At 50.5% G+C, this 22,834-nt stretch overlaps 1 protein-coding gene across 1 annotated transcript in view; it reads left to right on the forward strand.

The window, feature by feature from the left end:
• Window positions 1–904: 904 nt before the first annotated feature.
• LOC142302794 (complement C3-like) overlaps window positions 905–22,834 on the forward strand; it is a 421,200-nt gene continuing 399,270 nt past the window's right edge. Inside the window, exon 1 of the mRNA XM_075343903.1 lies at window positions 905–916. Within this exon, the coding sequence (XP_075200018.1) occupies window positions 905–916 (12 nt within the window). The remainder of the gene's footprint in view (window positions 917–22,834) is intronic.

A 22,834-nucleotide genomic window follows, 5' to 3' on the forward strand; every position in this document is an offset into this window, starting at 1 on the left:
GTGCCCTGGCCCCTTCCCGGTGATGGCACAAGGCCACCGGCTGTTCTCCTCGACAATCTGTGACCCTTGTCATGATCCCCTGCGACCGGGGTCCAGCTCCTACCAGGCCTAGACCAACGTCTGCCACCTTGTAGTCTCATGGAGCCCAGCTCCTCACTTGTGGCCTCTCCTCTTGAGAGTCAATAGCTAACTGACTGTCTTCCTGACACTCCTGACCCTCCCTTAACCAACCCCCCAAGTGGGCGACCCTATTCCACTCAGGCCGTCCACTGGTGTGTCTGGTGGGTGTGGTACAGAGTGTTCCTAGGATTTTGATTAGCTTGTTCTTGGCAACACCATTGGTTAGGGACCCGTAACCAAGGAGGAGGTGAATATTGCACAGAAGGGCAGATTGCACAATAATCTGTGACGTCCTGATAGGCCAGGGCGTCACATATGCATAAATCTTTACTACTAATAAATATTTTTTTTGATCATTTCTACTCTTTTCTTTGTTCTATTTTGATATGCTATTTGAGTAGCCCATTAACTGGGATTGATCCTGGACCAGGATCTTCTCAGCTATTTGCTTGTACAGTGGAACCTCGCTTAACAAGTAACCCAGTTAACGAGAATTTCGCTTAACAAGCAAAGCTTTCTGTAAATTTGTAACTCGGTTTACGAGAAAGCTTTGCTGTGCGAGCAAAATACTCACCACACACACTTCCGGTTCCGTACATCCACCGCGCTCTGACCCGCTCTTGCAGTCCACATAAACACACACAAACACGCACGCACACACATACAGTATTATGCTCACCTTACCTTCCATTCCATCACCGGCCTCATGGTTCTTGTAGTTCGCCGGTATATCGCGACGAGGGAGGAATCCTCGCGGTGAACTACAAGATCCAAAAGGCCGTCGATGGAACAGAAGGTAAGTTGAGCATAATATGTGTGTTTGTGTGTGTTTGTGTGTGTGTGGAATGGCACAATAGGGGACGAGGATGGGACATTTAACAAGTTGTGGAAGGAATCGTCTGCATTGCAATGATTTCCTATGGGGAATCTTGCTTTGCTGAACGAGTAACTTGGTTTACAAGCAACTCCCAAAACGGATTGCTCTCGTTAACCAAGATTCCACTGTATATGGACTTTCTGTGTTTGATTGAAAAAGTTGTAGTTTCTGTATTAAAAGTTTCCTTTCGGAATATTTTTTTTCAACAAATTGTTATTATTTTTTTCAGTTTTTATGGTATTTTTTACAATGATGTTTTTGATATATTTGTCTCGTCTATATGTTATTAAAGGTTCTCTCGTTGCTACCTCTTGCAGATCTCTATCATTCTGTAACAAGTGGCAATTTTTATTAATAACACACCTGATATTTCCTTCTTTGGTGCTGAACTTAAAATTAAATCTTTTTTTCTGTAGGTTTTTGAGAAGATATACCCACATTTTTAATTATAATATTGTCGTGAGTGATAAGATGCCCTTTATTATGAACCTCATTCATAAAGAGCTGGTCACACCCTCTCTTCCTAAACCAATTTTTGTAATTCCTTAGTCTGTGTATTGAAACCATCTTCTGTATTATTTATTTTCCTGAGTCATAACAGCTGGCTATAGGGCAAAGTTTCCTTAGTGAAGTGAGGATGCACACTGTTTTATTGCAGAAAAGCGTTACTTGCAGTCTTTTTCTGAAGAGTGATAACTTGTACAGAACCATGAGCTGGATACAGTGCCGAGATTGTTGCAGCTAATGGATACAACAATTTTGGGTGGCTGCAGGCTACTATTTTTAGGCTGGGGAGCCCAATAACAATAGGCCTCCCCAGCCTGAGAATACCAGCCGCCAGCTGTTGGATTTAACATGGCTGAATATAAAAATTGGGGGGGACCACGTGGCTTTTTCAAAAATTATTTATTTATTGGGTCTCTCTTAATTTAATATGCAGCCAAGATAAGCACACGGCTGGTGACTCCAGCCTGTAGCCGTATGCTTTATCTGTGCTGGCTATCAATTATACAATTATAAGCTAACTTAATTATTTTTACACTTAAAATGCGCATGCAGTGCATGTGTTTCTAACTAATCATAGATGCTGTCACACAGGGTGGGGGTGCAGTCTGACTACAACCAATCAAATGCCAGGAGTGATGGTGGTCGGATGACGCATGCAATAAGTATGAGGGTAATGAGTGAACTCGGAAGTAGTGTTACAGCCGGAGACTGGTGTGTATGTCCTGCTTTAACTATTTTTATAGGGATTTTCCAGACCAATCACAGCCATGACATGGCTGTGATGGGGCTGGAAGTCGATGGTTTGTCCAATAGTGTAAATGTGAACAGTTAACACACAAAACCGATCTTTGCCGATTTTTAAGAAAAGTGTTTGTGAATCCAATCCCAACCCGAACGAGCCAACATTCATGCCAAATTTGCGATGGCAAACCTTTTTCGAACAAGTTTTCTCATTTCTACTCACCTCTGCTAAACAAGGCCTACTTCACAACCTTCATGTCTTCTTTATTCCACCACCCCAAGCAGTTATTCAACACTTTTAATTCACTCCTTTGCCCTCCAATGCCCACTTTTAACTCCCTTATCTCTGCAGAAGACTTTGCCATACATTTCAGAAACAAGATCTACCAAGGCTTTACTGCTCACCACTATACCACACCACTGACCTACCCACTAACCTTCCTCCCCACCATCACTAAAGGAGAGCTTACTCATCATCTCTCCAAATCGCCCCTCACCACTTCTGCACTTGACCCCATCCCCAAAGCGTGATAAAAATCTAAAGGATATCTTAGTAAAGAGCCACTACACCCCCCAAAAATGAATGTTTTTGGCTCCAGATGTCCGATCAAGGGTTGTTTTCCATGTGGTCACTGGCTCTCTTGCACCAATGTCTCTCTCTGCTTGGAATTTTGTAACAGTAATAGATCCAGAACCTTTGAGATAAAGGAAGATATTTCATGTAATACTGTAAATGTGATCCATTATGTGATAAGATCTTCATAAGCCTCACGCCAAGAGAACTAAGAGTTAAGGCCCCATTACACGCAACGACGTATCAACGATAAGTCGTTGGGGTCACGGAATTCGAGACAGACATTTGGCGTCGTTAGCAATGTCATTGCGTGTGACACTTACGAGCGACCGCTAACGATCAGAAATACTGACCAAATTGTTGATTGTTGACGCGTCGTTCATTTTCAAAATATCGTTGCTCGTTCTGGACGCAGATTGTTCGTCGTTCCTGAGGTAGCACACATCGCTACGTTTGACACCCTGGGAATGACGAACTACAGCTTACCTGTGTCCTCCGGCAACGAGGTGGGAGTGATGTTAATGCGGCTGCTCTCCGCCCCTCCGCTTCTATTGGTGGGCTGCTGTGTGACATCGCTGTGACGCCGCACGAACCTCCCCCTTAAAAAAGAGGTTGTTCGCCGGCCACAGCGACGTCGTTAGGAGAGTAAGTCCGTTTGACACTTCCTAGTGATATTGTTCGCCACGGGCAGCGATTTGCCCATGACACACGCACGACGGGGGCAGGTGCGATTGTCGCGGGCGGAGGAGGGGACGCTGCACACACCCACTGCTCGGATCCAGCTGCTGCTTGGTGGTGGCTCGAGCGGTGGGCCGGATCCCGGGGACTCGAGCGGCGTTCCTCACCCATGAGTGAAAGGGGGTGGTTTGGGTTTAGGGATATTGTCCGTGACGCCACCCACGGTTGTGGTGAGATTGGTGACACCACCGCTGCTCTGGACGGGGATCCCGGGAGCGATGACGGGGAGCAGGTTGAATGTTGGTTCTCCCCTCCGTGGGTAGGGGGTTGGTTGTCCCGGGGCCCGGTGAGGGAGGTAGGGATGTATGGCAGGCAGGTTACGGGGCCTGGTGAGGTGCAGGGTCACGGGGCAGCACTGTGCCGCACGGCACGGTGGTACTCACTCAGCCAATGACGAATGCAAAGTCTCCGGTAAAACAAACGGCTGGATGGACGGGTCCCACAGACGGTTGCGGGGTTTCTCCTCCCGGCAGGTTGATGGTGACTGCCTTTCCCTGCACCTGTGTTGTGTTACGGTTCCAATGGCTTCCCACTGGTAAACCGCTCCCCAGCTTGGATGGAGGCTGAGGGAGCCCCTTTTGCCCGCAGGCTCTGGCCCTGGGAACTGTAGCCTTGGCGGTGACTGTGTTTCCCTCTACGGTTTGAGCGGTTGCCTTTAATCGGGTCTTGACTGCTGGGAAACCCCGGAGGTTCCCTTCGCTAATGGATTTGACAAATTTAACGGCGACTCCTAGCCTTGTCGGGGTCCGAAAGCCCTGCCGGATGGTGCTGGCTTCTCTTTACTCTCTGATCCGGTACCGCCGGGCCACCGCCCGTCCACGGTCCATATGGTTTTCTCCAATTAGCCTCTCCTGCAGACGGTCACCACCGTCTGCCAACCTTGCTGTTCCTTCCGGGCCACACACCCGGACCGCCTTCAGACTGCTCCTCTACCACTTTACTTCCTCACTTCTCAAACTTCAAAACTCATCTCTTTCCTTTTCCCGCCTCCAGGACTGTGAACTCCTCGGTGGGCGGGACCAACCGCCTGGCCCACCCCCTGATGTGGACATCAGCCCCTGGAGGAAGGCAACAAGGATTTTGTGTTTGGCTTCGGTGTGCCTAGCTGGGGTGTGGGGTGTGTTGGTGTAGTTCTGTGATGACCTGGCTTGTCCAGGGCGCCACATTCCCCCTTAGTAAAATGCAGACCGTCCGCGGGCTGCCCGTCCATCACCGGTTTTATTTTAACTGTAAAAGATAAAAAACGGTAAACATGTAAAACATAAGCATTTTTCAATCTTCCCACATCGGGAGGCACATTTCTTAAATGTTACCAACATTTTTAATAAATACGGTTACGGCTTCCGCTCTTCTCCCACCCAAGCAACCTGGCCCTGATGCTGCCCCTAAGCAAATGGGCAGCACCCCTTGACCCCAGTCCAGCACCAAGTTGCCCGAGCGGGTTCTGTACCTTTCAGGGGACCCGTGTCCATGGGGACCCCTGAACCCCCTGGAGGATCGCCACCGGTTACGGTAGTGGCAGGCCTGGGCCATCCCTTTCCTCCAGGCCCATCCTCCAAATCAGCCTCTCCGGAGGCGGTCACGGTTTCAAGCCAAAAACACATTTTTATTTACATTTCAGAAGTTCGTGGTTGCCCTGCAAGTTCTCGGGCTTGTCCGTAGCAGTTTCTACGCATGGTTACAGACAGTCCCCACGGGGACAACAGTTGCCAGCAATGACCGGTTCAATCACGGTTGTTAATCAGGTAAACTTTCGGTTGATCATTTTCACTTATCATTCTCAAACTTCCAAACGGTACTGGTGGTCCCAACGGGGACAACTGGCAGCGGAGGACCGCTGACTTTCACTTTTAGTCCATGGTGGCGACCGGAGGAGGGGGCTGGGCTGGCACTCGGGCCTCTTGACCGCCCCTCAGCTTTGCATCCAGCGCGAACCAACCCCTCTCCCCGCAGTGCCTGGTGTACTGCACCAAGTCTCCCGGCATCAGGTTGCGGCCCGGATGATCTTCCGGTAGATGGGCGTTTGACATCCCGTCGAGCCACAAAGACTTTGGCCTCCAGGCCCGGCTTGTATATAAAGCCATAGCCCCGACGGACATCAAACCTCCTCACTTGCCCTTCATATAGCGGGCCCCGGACACGGAAGGTCGCTTGGCGAAGGCTTTCCTTTTCTCGGATCGTGCGGGCCACTAGCTCCGCCTTCCTTCTCTCCCTCTCGGCAATCTCCAGGCCCAGCAGTGTCAGTTCCCTGTCCCAATACGGGGCCGCTGCAAGCCCCTGCGCACGGGTCGGGCCCCGTGAGACCTCTTGGACACTGCCCACCACTGGCAATCTGGGTGGAAGGTCCCGCGGTGACTTGGCCTGGGGTGCTGTCTTGCAGCGGCGACCCGGCGCAACCTCAGCCGAGGTGTGGGGAATGGGCACAGGGATCCTCTCCCGCTGAACCTCCGCCTCCTCCTGCACGAGACGGGCTGCCGGGGTCGATGCGGGGTCAGGCACTATCAGCGGTGCCTCCGGTACAGCTTCAACAACGGGCTCGGCCTTCGGCGTCTTCCAAGGGAGCGGTGCTGCACGGTCACAGGCCTCGGCTGCAGATCGGTCCCCTTGGGCGGGCAGGCGGGGAACCGCTACCGGTTGGGCGGGTAGCGGGCCTAGTGGCGGGGCAGTAACGACTAACGCAGATAGCGAGGGAGGCGGCAGGGTGAGCAGGCGCGGGCCGGGCCCCTCAGCCGCAATGGCCGATCCTTCCGGAATACAGGGACGTGGGTCTCTTACCCGCTCCTCCAAATCCTCCTCATGTCTCCTTATAGCCGCTACCACCTCCGCCATGTCGGCCTCCCACTCCTCCAGTAGGAGCTGCATGTGGGCCTGCAGACGGTCACTCAGCGGGGCGGTCCGGTCCCTCACCCACGCCGCTGTGCCGGGCGCGGGGGCTTCACTGTTGGTAGTTGGACTGTGCATCTCGGCAATGAGGTTTTCCAGGAACCCAGTATCGCTGCAGAGTCCTGGAGTCCCTGCTTTTATAGCCGCGGGTTACATGCGGCCAGACGCCATCCGTCCCCCTTTTTCCGGCTCCTCCTCTACAGGGGCGGGGTTTCAGCTTTCGCGCCTCCACTACTCGGGAAGACGCTCGAGCAGGGACTTTTCGCGCCCAAAATGGCGGCTTCTCAAAATTTTCGGGCGGTCACAAGGCGCACCTCTACCAGACGGCAGAGCGGTAAGATCCTGTTCGTGACGCCAAGTTGTCGCGGGCGGAGGAGGGGATGCTGCGCTCACCCACTGCTCAGGTCCAGCTGCTGCTGCTCGGTGGTGGCTCGAGCGGTGGGCCGGATCCCGGGGACTCGAGCGGCGTTCCTCGCCTGTGAGTGAAAGGGGGTGGCTTGGGTTTAGGGATATTGTCCGTGACGCCACCCACGGTTGTGGTGAGATTGGTGACACCACCGCTGCTCTGGACGGGGATCCCGGGAGCGATGACGGGGAGCAGCTTGGATGTTGGTTCTCCCCTCCGTGGGTAGGGGGTTGGTTGTCCCGGGGCCCGGTGAGGGAGGTAGGGATGTATGGCAGGTGGGTTACGGGGCCTGGTGAGGTGCAGGGTCGCGGGGGCAGTACTGTGCCGCACGGCACGGTGGTACTCACTCAGCCAATGACGAATGCAAAGTCTCCGGTAAAACAAACGGCTGGATGGATGGGTCCCACAGACGGCTGCGGTATTTCTCCTCCCGGCAGGTTGATGGTGACTGCCTTTCCCTGCACCTGTGTTGTGTTACGGTTCCAATGGCTTCCCACCGGTAACCCGCTCCCCAGCTTGGATGGAGGCTGAGGGAGCCCCTTTTGCCCGCAGGCTCTGGCCCTGGGAACTGTAGCCTTGGCGGTGACTGTGTTTCCCTCTACGGTTTGAGCGGTTGCCTTCAATCGGGTCTTGACTGCTGGGAATCCCCGGAGGTTCCCTTCGCTAACGGATTTGACAAATTTAACGGCGACTCCTAGCCTTGTCGGGGTCCGTAAGCCCTGCCGGATGGTGCTGGCTTCTCTTTACTCTCCGATCCGGTACCGCCGGGCCACCGCCCGTCCACGGTCCATACGGTTTGCTCCAATTAGCATCTCCTGCAGATGGTCACCACCGTCTGCCAACCTTGCTGTTCCGTCCGGGCCACACACCCGGACCGCCTGCAGACTGCTCCTCTACCACTTTACTTCCTCACTTCTCAAACTTCAAAACTCATCTCTTTCCTTTTCCCGCCTCCAGGACTGTGAACTCCTCGGTGGGCGGGACCAACCGCCTGGCCCACCCCCTGGTGTGGACATCAGCCCCTGGAGGAAGGCAACAAGGATTTTGTGTTTGGCTTCGGTGTGCCTAGCCGTGGTGTGGGGTGTGTAAGTGTAGTTCTGTGACAACCTGGCTTGTCCAGGGCGCCACACGATCGCTAGCGATGTCGCTGCGTGTAAAGCAGCCTTTAGAGTAAGGGAGCATGTGACAAACATTGGCGTGGCAAAGACAGCAACCGATGATGTGGACCTAAAAACTATTCCACGTCATTTTAAGGTCTTTCATGGATGAACCCAAGATCCTTTAAAATGCAGGGTATTGATATTATTCTTTGTGGGATGCGAGGTGGAGATGTTAAAAAAAAATGCTAGCGCAACGAGAAACAAAGTGAATCAGTGTCTTGGACACGATGACCCCTGAGGACTAAATAAGTCCCTGAGTTTTACTTCCTTCCTATAGGTCCTTGAATTTGTGTTCAGATTAATATACCATCAGTTTTTAACCTCAATGATTGCCTCAATAATTGTTTTTTCTTTGTCTGTAATAATTTACAATTTTATTTTATAAATTATTTCTTTCCAGTCTTTTGTGGTGTCTAAAATCCCAAGTTTGTGTCTTGTTGCAGACCTTTGGAATTGTTAGGACCTTTGGAATCTTACCGTCATATCCTGAATCGTCCTCAAATATTTCAGCAATACAATAGACCCTGCACCCATGTTATATACATTAAGCAGTCCTGTCGCTTTAAGAAGGATGGGGACCAATATTTCACTAAGGCTCAAGACATTTATATTGTATTGGAAAATGCCTTCTTATTTATTCTGTATGTGCCTTATACCATGTATTGTCTTTGTTCCCCTTTCTGTTATTACCTTCTATCATATTGGTCATGATGTATTATTTGGGCTCCTCTTTTGTTGGGATATGTGTTATAGTGGTCTCATATTTCATCTCCCTGGATTTGGCCTCTCATGTGCCGGTGTGTGCCGATGCTCCGCTGCCCGTTATCCTCCACTTCTCCGGCATCTCTATGGAGATGGTCGAGCGTCCGATTGCTCAGGCTTACTTTGGAAACAGTACGCTCTTCCTTACTCTTCTTGATGGCCGGGGCGGCATGTCTGGTTCTAGTTTAATATGGAATGGAGATATTCAATGGGAATGACTATACATTGATTACCCGTATTAGTGTCTCACTGCTATACTGGTCTCATGAGTCCTTCTAAAATATAGATATATACTCTATTACTGCCAAAAAACCCTCTTTATATTATCTACCCTATTTTTGTATTTTTTCTGGATTGTACTACTGGTATGAACTACTTTATATACTTTTCTGTGCTATTTTTTAATGAAATTGTGTGTCTCATAAAAATTGATATTTGATTTTAGCATAATACTCCTCTCTTCGTTCTCCTATGATTTTTGTCTGTTTTGGGAGTAGGTGGTTGACACCATTTTTGTAAGCCAATCTAAGGGGTACTTTGCACACTGTGACATCGCTAGCCGATGCTGCGATGCCGAGCGCGATAGCCCCCGCCCCCGTCGCACATGCGATATCTTGTGATAGCTGACGTAGCGAACATTATCGCTACGGCAGCTTCACACGCACTTACCTGCCCTGCGACGTCGCTCTGGCCGGCGACCCGCCTCCTTCCTTAGGGGGGCGGGTCGTGCGGCGTCACAGCGACGTCACACGGCAGGCGGCCAATAGAAGCAGAGGGGCGGAGATGAGCGGGACGTAAAAATCCCACCCACCTCCTTCCTTCCGCATAGCCAGTGGAAGCAGGTAAGGAGATGTTCCTCGCTCCTGTTGCTTCATACACAGCGATGTGTGCTGCCGCAAGGGTGAGGAACAACATCGTATCTCCTATTGGTGCGACATTATGAAAATGTTCGACACTACACAGATCACCGATTTACGACACTTTTGCGATTGTTTATTGGCGCGTCTAGGCTTTACACGTTGCGACATCGTTACCGGCGCCAGATGTGCGTCACTTTTGATTCGACCCCGACGATATCGCAGTAGCGATGTTGCAACATGCAAAGTACCCCTAAATATTGATACGTAAGTTATAATGTGTCCAATTACATTCTATTTGTGTTTGACTTTATTTAAACATGTACTGTAGACAAATGACACACCTAAAACACTCTGGAAAAAAATACACACTGTGTGAGCATAGCCAAGAAAAAGAAAATTGAGCATACAATTTGATGAACAAATTGTCATGAATACATCAATATTCCATATGTGGTGGAAAACTACTGTTTGGGCACACAACAGGGCTCAGAAAAGAAGGAGTGTTACTTGAGTTTTGGAGCGTAAAGTTGGCTGAAATAGATAGCAGATGCCATGTCATGTTTGCAGAGCCCAACATGCACCTAAATAGTGTTACTCCGCTAGAAGTGACCCCACTTTAGAGATTAACCCTTCAAAATGTATCTGGATTTGTGGTGAGTACGGTGAATCCACAGGTGCATCACAGAATGTTAAGACTTTGAGCCATGAAAATAAAAAAATACATTTTATCACACAATTTTTGTTTATCCCTAAGTTTTCTTTTTCTCAAAGGTAACAGGAGAAAGTAGACCATACAATTTGTTGCGCAATTTATTGGGAATACATCATTACCCCATATGTGGTGAAAAACTACTGTTTGGATGCACAGCAGAACTCTGAATTGAAGGCGTGCTATTTAAAGTGAACTTGCCCGGTCCATTGAAGCCTACTGCTTGAAGGAAAAGAACTTTAATCCTCACGGCAGCATTGGAATTTCAGTTATGGGGGTGGCGCCGGTGCGGGTTCAATCACCGCTCTGAACACAGTGTGCAGAATTATTAGGCAAGTTGTATTTTAGAGGATTTTTTTTATGATTGTTCAACAACTATGTTCTCAATCAACCCAAAAGACTCATAAATATCAAAGCTTAATATTTTTGGAAGTTGGAGGGTTTTTTTTTTAGATTTGGCTATCTTGGGAGGATATCTGTTTGTGCAGGTAACTATTACTGTGCAGAATTATTAGGCAACTTAATAAAAACCAAATATATTCCCATCTCACTTTTGTTTATTTTCACCAGGTAAACCAATATAACTGCACAAAATTTAGAAATAAACATTTCTGACATGCAAAAACAAAACCCCAAAAAATTAGTGACCAATATAGCCACCTTTCTTTCTGATGACACTCAACAGCCGACCATCCATAGATTCTGTCAGTTACTTGATCTGTTTACGATCAACATTATGTGCAGCAGCCACCACAGCATCCAGACACTGTTCCGAGAGGTGTACTGTTTTCCCTCCCTGTAGATCTCACATTTTATTAGGGACCAAAGGTTCTCTATGGGGTTCAGATCAGGTGAACAAGGGGGCCATGTCATTTTTTTTCATCTTTTAGACCTTTACTGGCCACCCACGCTGTGGAGTAGTTGGATGCATGTGATGGAGCATTGTCCTGCATGAAAATCATGTTTTTCTTGAACGATACCGACTTCTTCCTGTACCACTGCTTGAAGAAGTTGTCTTCTAGAAACTGGGAGCAGGTCTGAGAGTTGAGCTTCACTCCATCTTCAACCCGAAAAGGTCCCACACGTTCATCTTTGATACCAGCCCATACCAGTACCCCATCTCTACCTTGCTGGTGTGACGCCCTGGGCAAGCCAGGGGTCACAGGTCATCACACCACCACACCCTACACCCCAGTTAGGCACATACAGCTAACCCAAAAATCCTTGTTGCCTTCCTCCAGGAGCTGGTGTTCACACCAGGGGGTGGGCCAGGCGGTTGGCTCCGCCCACCGAGGAGTTCACAGCTCTGGAGGCGGGAAAACCAGGCAGATAGAGTTTGGAGGGTAGAGCTAAGTCCAGCTAGGGAAGTGGAGGAGTAAACAAGGAGAAAAGCTGAAGTGACAGAAAAGTGAGAGTAGTAAAGCCTGAAGCTGGTCCGGGTGTGTGCCCCGGACTGAGACATCAAGGTCAGCAGACGGCGGTGATTGTCCGCAGGGGTGACTGCTCGGAGGTTACTGGAAGGACCGCGGACTGGTGGTGACCCGGCGGTCTGGAGCAGTGTACAAGAAATAGTCAGCACCAGGGCAGGGGCCTCTAGGACCCCGGCAAGGCTAGGAGTCGCCATAATTTGCCGAATCCGTCAGTGAAAAGGACGTCTGTCTCCGAACAACCAAGTCCCGATTGAAGGCAACAGTCCAACCGTGGTAGAGAGACACCGCCACCGCCAAGGCACCAGTTTCTCAGGGCCAGCGCCTGCGGGCAAAGTAGGGCTCCTCCGGCCCATATCCAAGCCGGGGAGCGGGTTACCGGTGGGAACCCATCGCAACCATCATCAACATAGGTGCAGGACAGAGGGACCGTCACCGTCACCTTCTGGGGAAAGCAAGTGCAGCCGTCCGTGGGAACCGTCTTTCCAGCCGTGTGGTTTACCGAGAACTGTGTCACCGTCTCAGGCTGAGTGAGTACCACAGTGCCGCAAGGCACAGCGCTGCCCCCGCGTCCCTGCGCCCACCAAGCCCTGCATCTCCCACCTCATCACTGGGCCCCGGGATCACCAACCCCTACCCACGGAGGGGCAACACAACAACTTGCTGCTTCACACCATCACTCCCGGAATCCCCACACAGAGCAGCGGTGGTGTCAACAAATCACCACAACCGTGGGTGGCGTCACGGACAATAGACTATATCCCAAATCTCAATCCCCTTTCACTCACGGGCGAGGAGCGCCGCTCGAGACCCCCGGGATCCGGCCCACCGCTCGAGCCACCACTGAGCAGCAGCAGCCGGACCCGAGCAGAGGGGTGAGCGCAGTGCTGACACCCTCTTCCCCGCTCGCGACAACTTGGCGTCATGAACAGGATCTTACCGCTCTGCCGTCTGGTAGAGGTGCGCCTTGTTACCGCCGGAGGTGTCCGGCAGAAAAATTTCAGAAGCCGCCATCTTTGGCGCGAAAAGTCCCCGCTCGAGCGTCTTCTCGAGTAGCAGAGGCGCGAAGGCCAAGACCCCGCCCCGATAGAGGAGTGGCTGAAGAGAAGCTAAGGCGGACGGAAACAAGATGTCTGCGACCGACGGAGCCGCTGGAGGAGCGGCGGTCGCAGCCGCAGTGGCATCCGTGGATGGGAATGGGCCTGCCCAGGCCCCGGTCGCGCTAGCGGGAGGTGCCGCGGCCCCCGCACTCGCTCAGGTGATGCCGTTCTCCTTGCCCTATGCGCCCGGAGCTACCTGGCTACCGCAGTATGACGGGAAACCTGATGCTTTACAGGTCTTCCAGAAAAAGCTTAACCAGTTGCTAGAACTGTACCCCCTGACCGATAAGCAACGTGCGGCGGTAGTGCTGGGTCAGTTAACCGGCGCGGCTGAGCAGGAGGCGGAGACCTGGGCCGAGGGGGACCGGCTCTCTGTAGCCACCATCTTTGAGAAGCTACAGACTGCCTTTGAGACCCGGACTGAAGCTGAGCTGAGGATGCAGTTTTACCAGTGCCGGCAACGGGCTGTGGATAGCATTCGGGACTATGCTTTACGTCTGCAGACCGCCCTCCGCACGCTAAAGCGGGTGAACCCTATCAATGAGGCGGATAGCAATAAGATGTTAGTAGAGCAATTTGTGCAGGGGATGAGATCCCCTGAGGATCGCAAACAACTCCGGCTGTGGGCCCTAGAACACCCCGATGTGGACTTTGCTGTGTTAAAGGAACGGGCCATTAAAGCACTACAGGCCCCAGCTTCAGAAGTCCTGGAGCCAGCCCCGTGGCCCGTCGAGACGGCCCCCGTTGTGGTGGCCCCTGCCCTACCAACCTCTCCAATACCTGCAGCCCCAAGAAGCACAGTGGAAGAACTGGCAGCCCAGGTCCGTCGCATGGACGGAGACCTCGCCAAGATCCTTGCTGCACTACAACCTTTGACCCGATCTCAGCCTCCAGCACAGATACAGCTTGCTGACAGCCCCGAGGATGTCCCCTGGATGCAGCGGAGAAGTGCTAATAACCCGTGGAGCAGACCTCCAATCTGCTACAAGTGCCGTAAGCCTGGTCATTACTTCCGACAGTGCCCGTTAAACGAGCAACCCCTGGGGCCCCGGGCCAATCCTCAGGAGAAGAACATCGTGGCCCCCCGGACTGGCGGGACCGATATATCGGGGCCCGGCCCATCATCCCCATGGCTGTGGACGGCATACCGGTGATGGCTCTCTTGGACACTGGATCACAGGTAACCACCATACCATACACGTTGTACCAGCGGTATTGGGGAATAGACAAGCTGGCGCCCCCAGATACTAGTATAACGCTAATTGCTGTCAATGGACTCCCATTGACCCAAGTGGGGTATAAACAAGTGGCTATGACAGTGGGGCAAGCTGAACTACAACACCAGGGTATGATTGTGATCATGAATGAACCCAGTGATCATAACCCGAAGATAGTGCTGGGAACCAATGTGATGGAGCACTGCATGGCTGATGTGATGACCCTATTGCAACAGCTGGCCGCCACAGCGGCAGGAAGCCGGCAGAGAGCTGTGCAGCGTGAGATCCGAGCCCTGATGTACCGCCAGCATGTAAACTCAACAGGAGGGGAGATTGGTGGAGTGAGAGTGATGGATGTTGCTCCGTTGACTGTGCCCCCTAGGAGTGAGATGATGATTTGGTGTAGGGCAGCAGTAGGGCCTCAGGGGCGTGACTACCCTGCCATGATGGAGCCCATAACCTCCGAGCACTGGCCCACTGTAATGGCCACCCGAGGGGTGGTGGATGTAAAGAAGGGGAGAGTGCCTGTGAGGGTGTTGAACTGTGGGGAGGAAGAAGTCAGGCTTCCCCGGTATGCCACCATTGCCAAGCTGCTCACCCTGGATCCCCACACCATCCATGAAGCCAGTCCCTCAGTCTCCCCACCTACCACCAGCACTTCCCCGCCTCAAGGGGTGGTAAAGGAGTGGCACCAACAGCTACACGTGGGCACTGACGATACCCCTACACATCACAAAGCAGGGGTGTACAGGGTGGTGCAGGAGTATGAACAGGTTTTCAGTAAACATCCACTAGACTTTGGGCAGATTAAAGGGGTCCAACACCACATCCCCACCGGTGAACACCCCCCTATCAAAGAGAGGTACAGGCCTATTCCCCCTGCACATTACCAGTGTGCCAAAGATATGTTGAGGAATATGAAGGAGGCAGGGGTTATTCGGGACAGCTGTAGTTCCTGGGCCGCTCCGTTGGTACTACTGGTCAAGAAGAAGGATGGTACCATGCGGATGTGTGTGGACTACCGGAAGATTAATCAGATAACCCATAAAGATGCCTACCCACTGCCTCGTATTGAAGAGTCTTTGGCCGTACTGAGAACTGCAAATTACTTCTCTACCCTTGACCTCACCAGTGGGTACTGGCAAGTGGCCGTGGCCCCGGAAGACCGGGAGAAAACCGCCTTCACCACCCCGATGGGGCTCTGTGAATTCAATAGTATGCTGTTCGGGCTGTGCAATGCCCCAGGAACCTTCCAACGGCTGATGGAGTGCTGTCTGGGACACCTAAACTTCGAGACCGTCCTATTGTACTTGGATGACGTGATTGTTTACTCCCAGACGTATGAAGCCCATCTGGAGCACCTGGCCGAGGTGTTCGCGTCCCTTGCCAAATACGGGATGAAATTGAAGCCCTCTAAGTGTCACCTGCTGAAACCCAGAGTACAATACCTGGGGCACGTGGTAAGTACAGAAGGTGTCGCCCCCGACCTTGAGAAGATCACTGCCATCCAGGGCTGGCCGAGACCAACCACAGTAAGGGAAGTAAGGCAGTTTCTCGGTCTGGTGGGGTACTACCGGCGCTTTATCAAAGGGTACACGAAGATGGCTGCTCCCATGCAAGATCTCCTCGTGGGACAGATCAAAGGTGGTAGACCCCTAGGGGCCCCACTGGTGTGGGAAGAAAAGCATGAAGAATCCTTCTGCCAGCTGAAAGCGGCCTTGACCGGGGAAGAGGTCCTAGCGTATCCTGACTATGGCTGCCCATTCATCCTCTACACCGACGCCAGCAATGTGGGACTAGGAGCAGTCCTTTCCCAGGTCCAGGATGGGAAGGAGAAAGTGATTGCTTATGCTAGCCGGAAGCTTCGGCCAACTGAAAGGAACCCCGAGAACTACAGCTCCTTCAAGCTCGAGCTCCTGGCATTGGTATGGGCTATCACAGAGCGGTTCCGCCACTACTTGGCTGCAGCAAAATTCACCGCTTTCACGGACAACAATCCATTGACTCACCTGGACACGGCCAAGCTGGGCGCATTGGAGCAGTGGTGGGTGGCCCGGCTAGCCAACTACGACTTCACCATCAAGTACCGAGCTGGTCGTGTCAACATTAATGCTGATGCACTCTCCCGAATGCCCCATTTGTCAGAAGAAGGGTGTGAGGATGATGACCTCGAAGAGATTGAGTTGCCTGCATTTCAACAGCCACCAACTGAGAAGGTACAAGTACACCAACAACGGGTGGATCTGGACCCACGGCCCAGTCAAGAGTGGCAGGAAGCTCAAAACCAGGCGCCGGCTGTCCGCCTCGTCAAGACCCTGTTGGAACAAGGTGCTGTTGGAATGGACCCTGCCGCTCCAGCTGAAGCCCAGCGCTTGTGGAAGGAACGTAAACGGCTTTATCTACATCAAGGGAAGCTGTACCGTGAGCTGATCAACCCGAAGACCCATGAGAAAATCTGCCAGTTGGTTATTCCCCAAGCTGATGTGGCTACTGTTTTGCGGGCATACCATGATGGTGCCGGACACTTCGGGTGGAAGAAGCTGGAGATGCTGTTGAGAGAGCGGTTCTACTGGAGTGGGATGCGGGAGTCGGTAGAGGCCCGGTGCCGGGAGTGTGGTCCTTGCACGCTGAGGAGAAAGGACGAGACCAGCCAGAGGGCGCCCCTACGCCCAATCATCACACATCAGCCGCTGGAACTGGTCGCCCTAGACCATGTCAAGCTCACCGCCAGCTGAAGTGGGTACGCCTACGCGTTGACCATCGTAGACCACTATTCAAGATTCATGGTGGTAGTCCCCGTCAAGGACCTAACTGGTCGAACTGCCGCTCGAGCATTCCAGGCTTATTTTTGCCGACCACATGGATATCCGGAAAAGGTGCTTACTGTCCAAGGCCCGGCTTTTGAAGCGGAGGTGTTCCACGAGTTCTGCCAGTTGTACGGCTGTAAGAAGATCCGGACCACCCCTTACCATGCCCAGACCAACGGCATGTGTGAGAAGATGAACCACTTGGTCCTGGGACTCCTCAAGACGTTACCACTGGAAGAGCGGAACCTGTGGCCGGAAAAGCTACCCGACTTGGTCGATATGTACAACAATATTCCGTCCAGCTCGACAAAGTGCACCCCAGCATATCTGATGAGGGCTCGGCCCGGCCGCCTGCCGGTGGACCTGGAAATAGGGTTGGAGGCCCCAGAAGCACTCCCTTCGACAGCTGAATGTGAAACTCGGTGGAGAGCACAATACCGGCTGATTCAGGAGTATGTGGAGAAGAACCTAAGTCGAAGTCGAGAACAGCAGGAGCAGCGATTCAATCAGAAGGCGTCGGCGGGCCCTTTCCAGCCTGGAGATGTGGTGTTAAAACGGAAGAGGAATACCCACAAGCTGGATGATCAGTGGGAACAAATCCCATACGTCATACAACCCACAGGATGGGAAGATGGGAAAGCCTACCAGATCAGTCGTGACCAAGGGGGCACTTTGGCCACGGTTTCCCGGGACCATCTGAAAAGGTGGCCACCAGCATTGAGGGCAACGGCTGAAGTACCAGTTCCTCCACCAGCAGAGAAGGCAAAAGAGGTGATCCACACTGTGATGGGTGACTTCCCAGCAGACTGGCCTACACAGAACGGCGCGGTGATTCTTCCAGTGATACTGTTCCCACAACCTGTGGATGAAGAAGTGGTGGAAGCGGTCAACCGTGAGCCAGAACCAGTGCCAGTGCCCAGGGATGAACCTGTGCCCAGCTCCCCTATGCCTCCGCCTACCCCACATGATAGCAGGGAGGAGGAACCGGTTGTTCCCTCTGCCCCACTGCATAGCCCCACTGACACCGGACTCTGAAGGTCCACCCGTCCCAACCTAGGTAGACCCCCATTTAGGTACAGGGAGACCGTCCTTTAAAGAGGGGGGTCAGGAAGTCTGTGTAAATTTATGTTTGAAAGTTTGCAAGATGATAAGTGATCAACTGATGGAGTCACCTGATTGTCTAAACCGTGATTGAGAAAACCGGCCGTTGCCAGCACTGTTGTCCCCGTGGGGACCGTTTCAAAAGTTGCATGAGGAACTGCTCATGGACAAGCCCGTGAACTTGCAGGGCAACCACAAACGCTAGTGGCTTGTAAATAAGTTGTTTACCGTTACCGTTTTCCGCATTGCCGCCTCCGGAGAGGCAGGTTGGAGGGAGGGCCCGCAGTAGAGCCGGCTGGGGCCCAGCCACCACAGGAACCGGTGGCTACCCTCTGGAGGGGAAGGACAGATCCCGCTCGAGTAACGTGTGCTGGACTTGGGGTCAAGGGGTGCTGCCTGGGTTTTAGGGGCAGTATCAGGGCCAGGTTACTTGGGTGGGAGAGAGCGGAAACCGTAACCGTAAACCGTTTTGCAACATTTAAGAAAAGTGCCTCCCGTTATGGGAAGATGTAATAAATGTAAATATGTTACTGTCTTACACTGTTATATATTTTTCAGAAAATAAAACCGGTGTTGGACGGGCAGCCCGCGGACGGTCTGCATTTTGCTAAGGGGGAATGTGACGCCCTGGGCAAGCCAGGGGTCACAGGTCATCACACCACCACACCCTACACCCCAGTTAGGCACATACAGCTAACCCAAAAATCCTTGTTGCCTTCCTCCAGGAGCTGGTGTTCACACCAGGGGGTGGGCCAGGCTGTTGGCTCCGCCCACCGAGGAGTTCACAGCTCTGGAGGCGGGAAAACCAGGCAGATAGAGTTTGGAGGGTAGAGCTAAGTCCAGCTAGGGAAGTGGAGGAGTAAACAAGGAGAAAAGCTGAAGTGACAGAAAAGTGAGAGTAGTAAAGCCTGAAGCTGGTCCGGGTGTGTGCCCCGGACTGAGACAGCAAGGTCAGCAGACGGCGGTGATTGTCCACAGGGGTGACTGCTCGGAGGTTACTGGAAGGACCGCGGACGGGTGGTGACCCGGCGGTCTGGAGCAGTGTACAAGGAACAGTCAGCACCAGGGCAGGGGCCTCTCGGACCCCGGCAAGGCTAGGAGTCGCCATAATTTGCCGAATCCGTCAGTGAAGGGGACGTCTGTCTCCGAACAACCAAGTTCCGATTGAAGGCAACAGTCCAACCGTGGTAGAGAGACACCGCCACCGCCAGGGCACCAGTTTCTTAGGGCCAGCGCCTGCGGGCAAAGTAGGTCTCCTCCGGCCCATATCCAAGCCGGGGAGCGGGTTACCGGTGGGAACCCATCGCAACCATCATCAACATAGGTGCAGGACAGAGGGACCGTCACCGTCACCTTCTGGGGAAAGCAAGTGCAGCCGTCCGTGGGAACCGTCTTTCCAGCCGTGTGGTTTACCGAGAACTGTGTCACCGTCTCAGGCTGAGTGAGTACCACAGTGCCGCAAGGCACAGCGCTGCCCCCCCGTCCCTGCGCCCACCAAGCCCTGCATCTCCCACCTCATCACTGGGCCCCGGGATCACCAACCCCTACCCATGGAGGGGCAACACAACAACTTGCTGCTTCACACCATCACTCCCGGGATCCCCACACAGAGCAGCGGTGGTGTCAACAAATCACCACAACCGTGGGTGGCGTCACGGACAATAGACTATATCCCAAATCTCAATCCCCTTTCACTCACGGGCGAGGAGCGCCGCTCGAGACCCCCGGGATCCGGCCCACCGCTTGAGCCACCACTGAGCAGCAGCAGCCGGACCCGAGCAGAGGGGTGAGCGCAATGCTGACACCCTCCTCCCCGCCCGCGACACTGGCGACTGAGTCGGAGTAGAGATCTTTGCCCTTTACTGATCCAGCCTCTGGCTCATCCATCTGGCCCATCAAAAGTCACTCTCATTTCATCAGTCCATAAAATCTTTGAAAAATCAGTCTTAAGATATTTCTTGGCCCAGTCTTGATGTTTTATCTTATGTTTCTTGTTTAAAGGTGGGGTTTTTTCAGCCTTCCTTACCTTGGCCATGTCCCTGAGCACCTAGGTTTTCACTGTGTTGAGCACATTTGCTGGCTGCCGTCAGTGTTTTCTCTGGCTGGTCTGCCCGAGATCAGTGATTGTTTTGTCTTGTATGTCCCTGAGTATGGCACACCTTGTGCTTTTTGATACTCCAGTAACGTTGCAGCTCTGAAATATGGCCAAACTGGTGGCAAATGGCATCTTGGCAGCTTCACGCTTGATTTTCCTCAATTCATGGGCAGTTATTTTGTGCCTTTTTTGCCCAACATGCTTCTTGCAACCCTGTTAGCTATTTGCCATGAAACACTTGATTGTTCGGTGATCACGCTTCAAAAGTTTGGCAATTTCAAAACTGCTGTATCCCTCTGCAAGACATCTCACAATTTTCGGACTTTTCAGAGCCCGTCAAACTCTCTTCTGACCCATTTTGCCAAAGGAAAGGAAGTTGACGAATAATTAAGCACACCTTATATAGGGAGTTGATGTCATTACACCGCACCCCTCCTCATTACAGAGATGCACATCACCTGATTTACTTAACTGGTAGTTGGCTGTCAGCCTATAAAGCTTGGAGTAGGACAACATGTATAAAAATTATCATGTGATCAAAATACTCATATGCGAAATAATTCAGCACACAGTGTATATCGAGAGAGGCGGCTGTAACCATGCCCCCCAACTGATTGACAGTTGCTCAGCATTAAAGGTGGTTGAAAGAATAATTACATTTTTTTCACTAAAATGTTGTTATAGCTCCAAGTTTTTAATTTTTATAAGAGCTAATAAGAAACAGGGGATCAGACAGTTTGTTGTGTAATATTTTAAGTGTACCAATACCCTCCATGTACAGTAACTGGAAACAGCTGTTTAGGTACAGTGCAAAGATTAAAAGGGCAGGAGTGCCAAATTGGACTTCAGAATTTTTTGGAATTTTATTGTCACATTTGCAAAGACTCTATGGTGCCAGAAAAGTAGAAATCCCCCACAAGTGACCCCATTTAAAAAACTGCACTCCTCAATGAATTCATCTAGGGGTGTAGTGTGCCGCAAAATTTTATATTATTCGTCGATAAAGAAAAAATAATTACAATTTTACCACTAAAATGTTGTTTTAGCACCAGATTTCCATTTTTCACAAGAATAGATAAAACAGGCTGCCTAATTTGTTATGCAATTTCTTCTGACTACCTCACATGTGACTGTACAGTACTGTTTAACCATACCTCCGAGCTCGAAAGTGAAGGAGCGCCATTTGGTATTTGGAGCACAGATTTTCTTAGAATAACTTGTAGCACTTATTGGGGACTTGTTTTTTTGTGGGTTGAGTTGAATATTATTGGTAGCAACATGTGGATCATTTTAGATCATTTCACATTTGTCCTGTGCTCTATGCTGAGCACTTATATTTGGATTTCCATATAGATCTCCGAAATTTAGTTTGTGATTTAGGTGAAACCACCAAGTGATCGATTCAGTAATGAGGCAGCAGTGCTACCCAGGACTCCATTTGGCCTCTGTTAATCGGTGCTTTTCTTTTCGAAGGTGCACAAAACTGTTGTTGACCAAACTTTTGTGCAGACCAAAAAAGAAAAGTAAAAAGATGGATACCCCAGACCTCAGGTTAGTCCAAACTTCAAAGTGGCTCCATGTGCCTCATTACAATGAATTTAGGATTTTCTTCTGAATTCCGTTTTTCAGAGATTTACATTGAAAAGACAGAGTAAGCGCTCAGTGCAAAGCAGAGCGCAGGATAAATGTGAGCCATGCCTTACTGCGATCTTTGGGAGCAAAAATTATCAATTTATTTATTTATTTATTATGCTGTTTAACTTGTGGTATAAGAGATAAGGAGGATTTACTCCTCAGGTCAGTATGATCACAGTGATACCAAATTTATATAGGGTTTATTTTTAGGTTTGGCTACTGTCACGAAAAAAACACTTTTTTTTACAAAATAAAAGTTTTTATCACAGAATTTTGAAGGCTATAGTTTTTTTTTTTTTTCTGTCTAGCTCTGCGAGCGCTTGTTTTTTGCAGGATGAACTGGAGTTTTTATTGATAATGTTTGGGCCACCTAGTATTTTTTGATTGCTTTCTATTCCACTTTTTGTGAAGTATAATCAAGAAGAAACAACAATTCAGGAATTTTTTTATTTGTTTGTTTTTTTTTACACCATACACAATTTCATAAAAGTGATGAAACAGCTTTAATATTCTGGTTTTACGATTACAGCAATACCACATTTATATATTTGTTATATTTTGCCACTTTTATAGTTTTTGCATCGCTGTATTCTGAGAGTTATATCTTTTTTACTTTTTTGCTGATGGAGCTTAGTGGGGGCTTTTTTTTGCAGAACAAAATTAGATTTTAAGCAATACTATTTAATTTCACTTTTTTTCAGCTCTATGATGAAGAGACATAGAATAGTTTTTCTACGTTTTTTAATTTTTTTTTACAGTGCTCACTCAACAGATAGCTAGCGTGAAACTTTTATACATTGAGTCGTTTTGAATACAGCAATACAAAATGTGTACTTTTTTGATCATTTTTGTTTTGGTTTTGACATAACTATACATATTTATTGGTAGAATATTATATATTTTTCATTTTTTTATTCTTTATTTTCATATTTTTTTAAAAAAAAAAAATAATATTTTTTTCATATTTTTAGCTATGCCCTATATGGGACATTATCTTTTATTATTCTGATCGCTAGTATATTTTTTAAGTTGAACTCTTACAAAGTTCCACAAGTTGCCTATTGCCTGATTCTAATTGGTGTGGATCGAGTGCATGCTTAAAAAATGAGATCAGA

The sequence above is a fragment of the Anomaloglossus baeobatrachus genome, chromosome 4 (assembly GCF_048569485.1).
Source record: "Anomaloglossus baeobatrachus isolate aAnoBae1 chromosome 4, aAnoBae1.hap1, whole genome shotgun sequence".
Lineage (NCBI taxonomy): Eukaryota > Metazoa > Chordata > Amphibia > Anura > Aromobatidae > Anomaloglossus > Anomaloglossus baeobatrachus.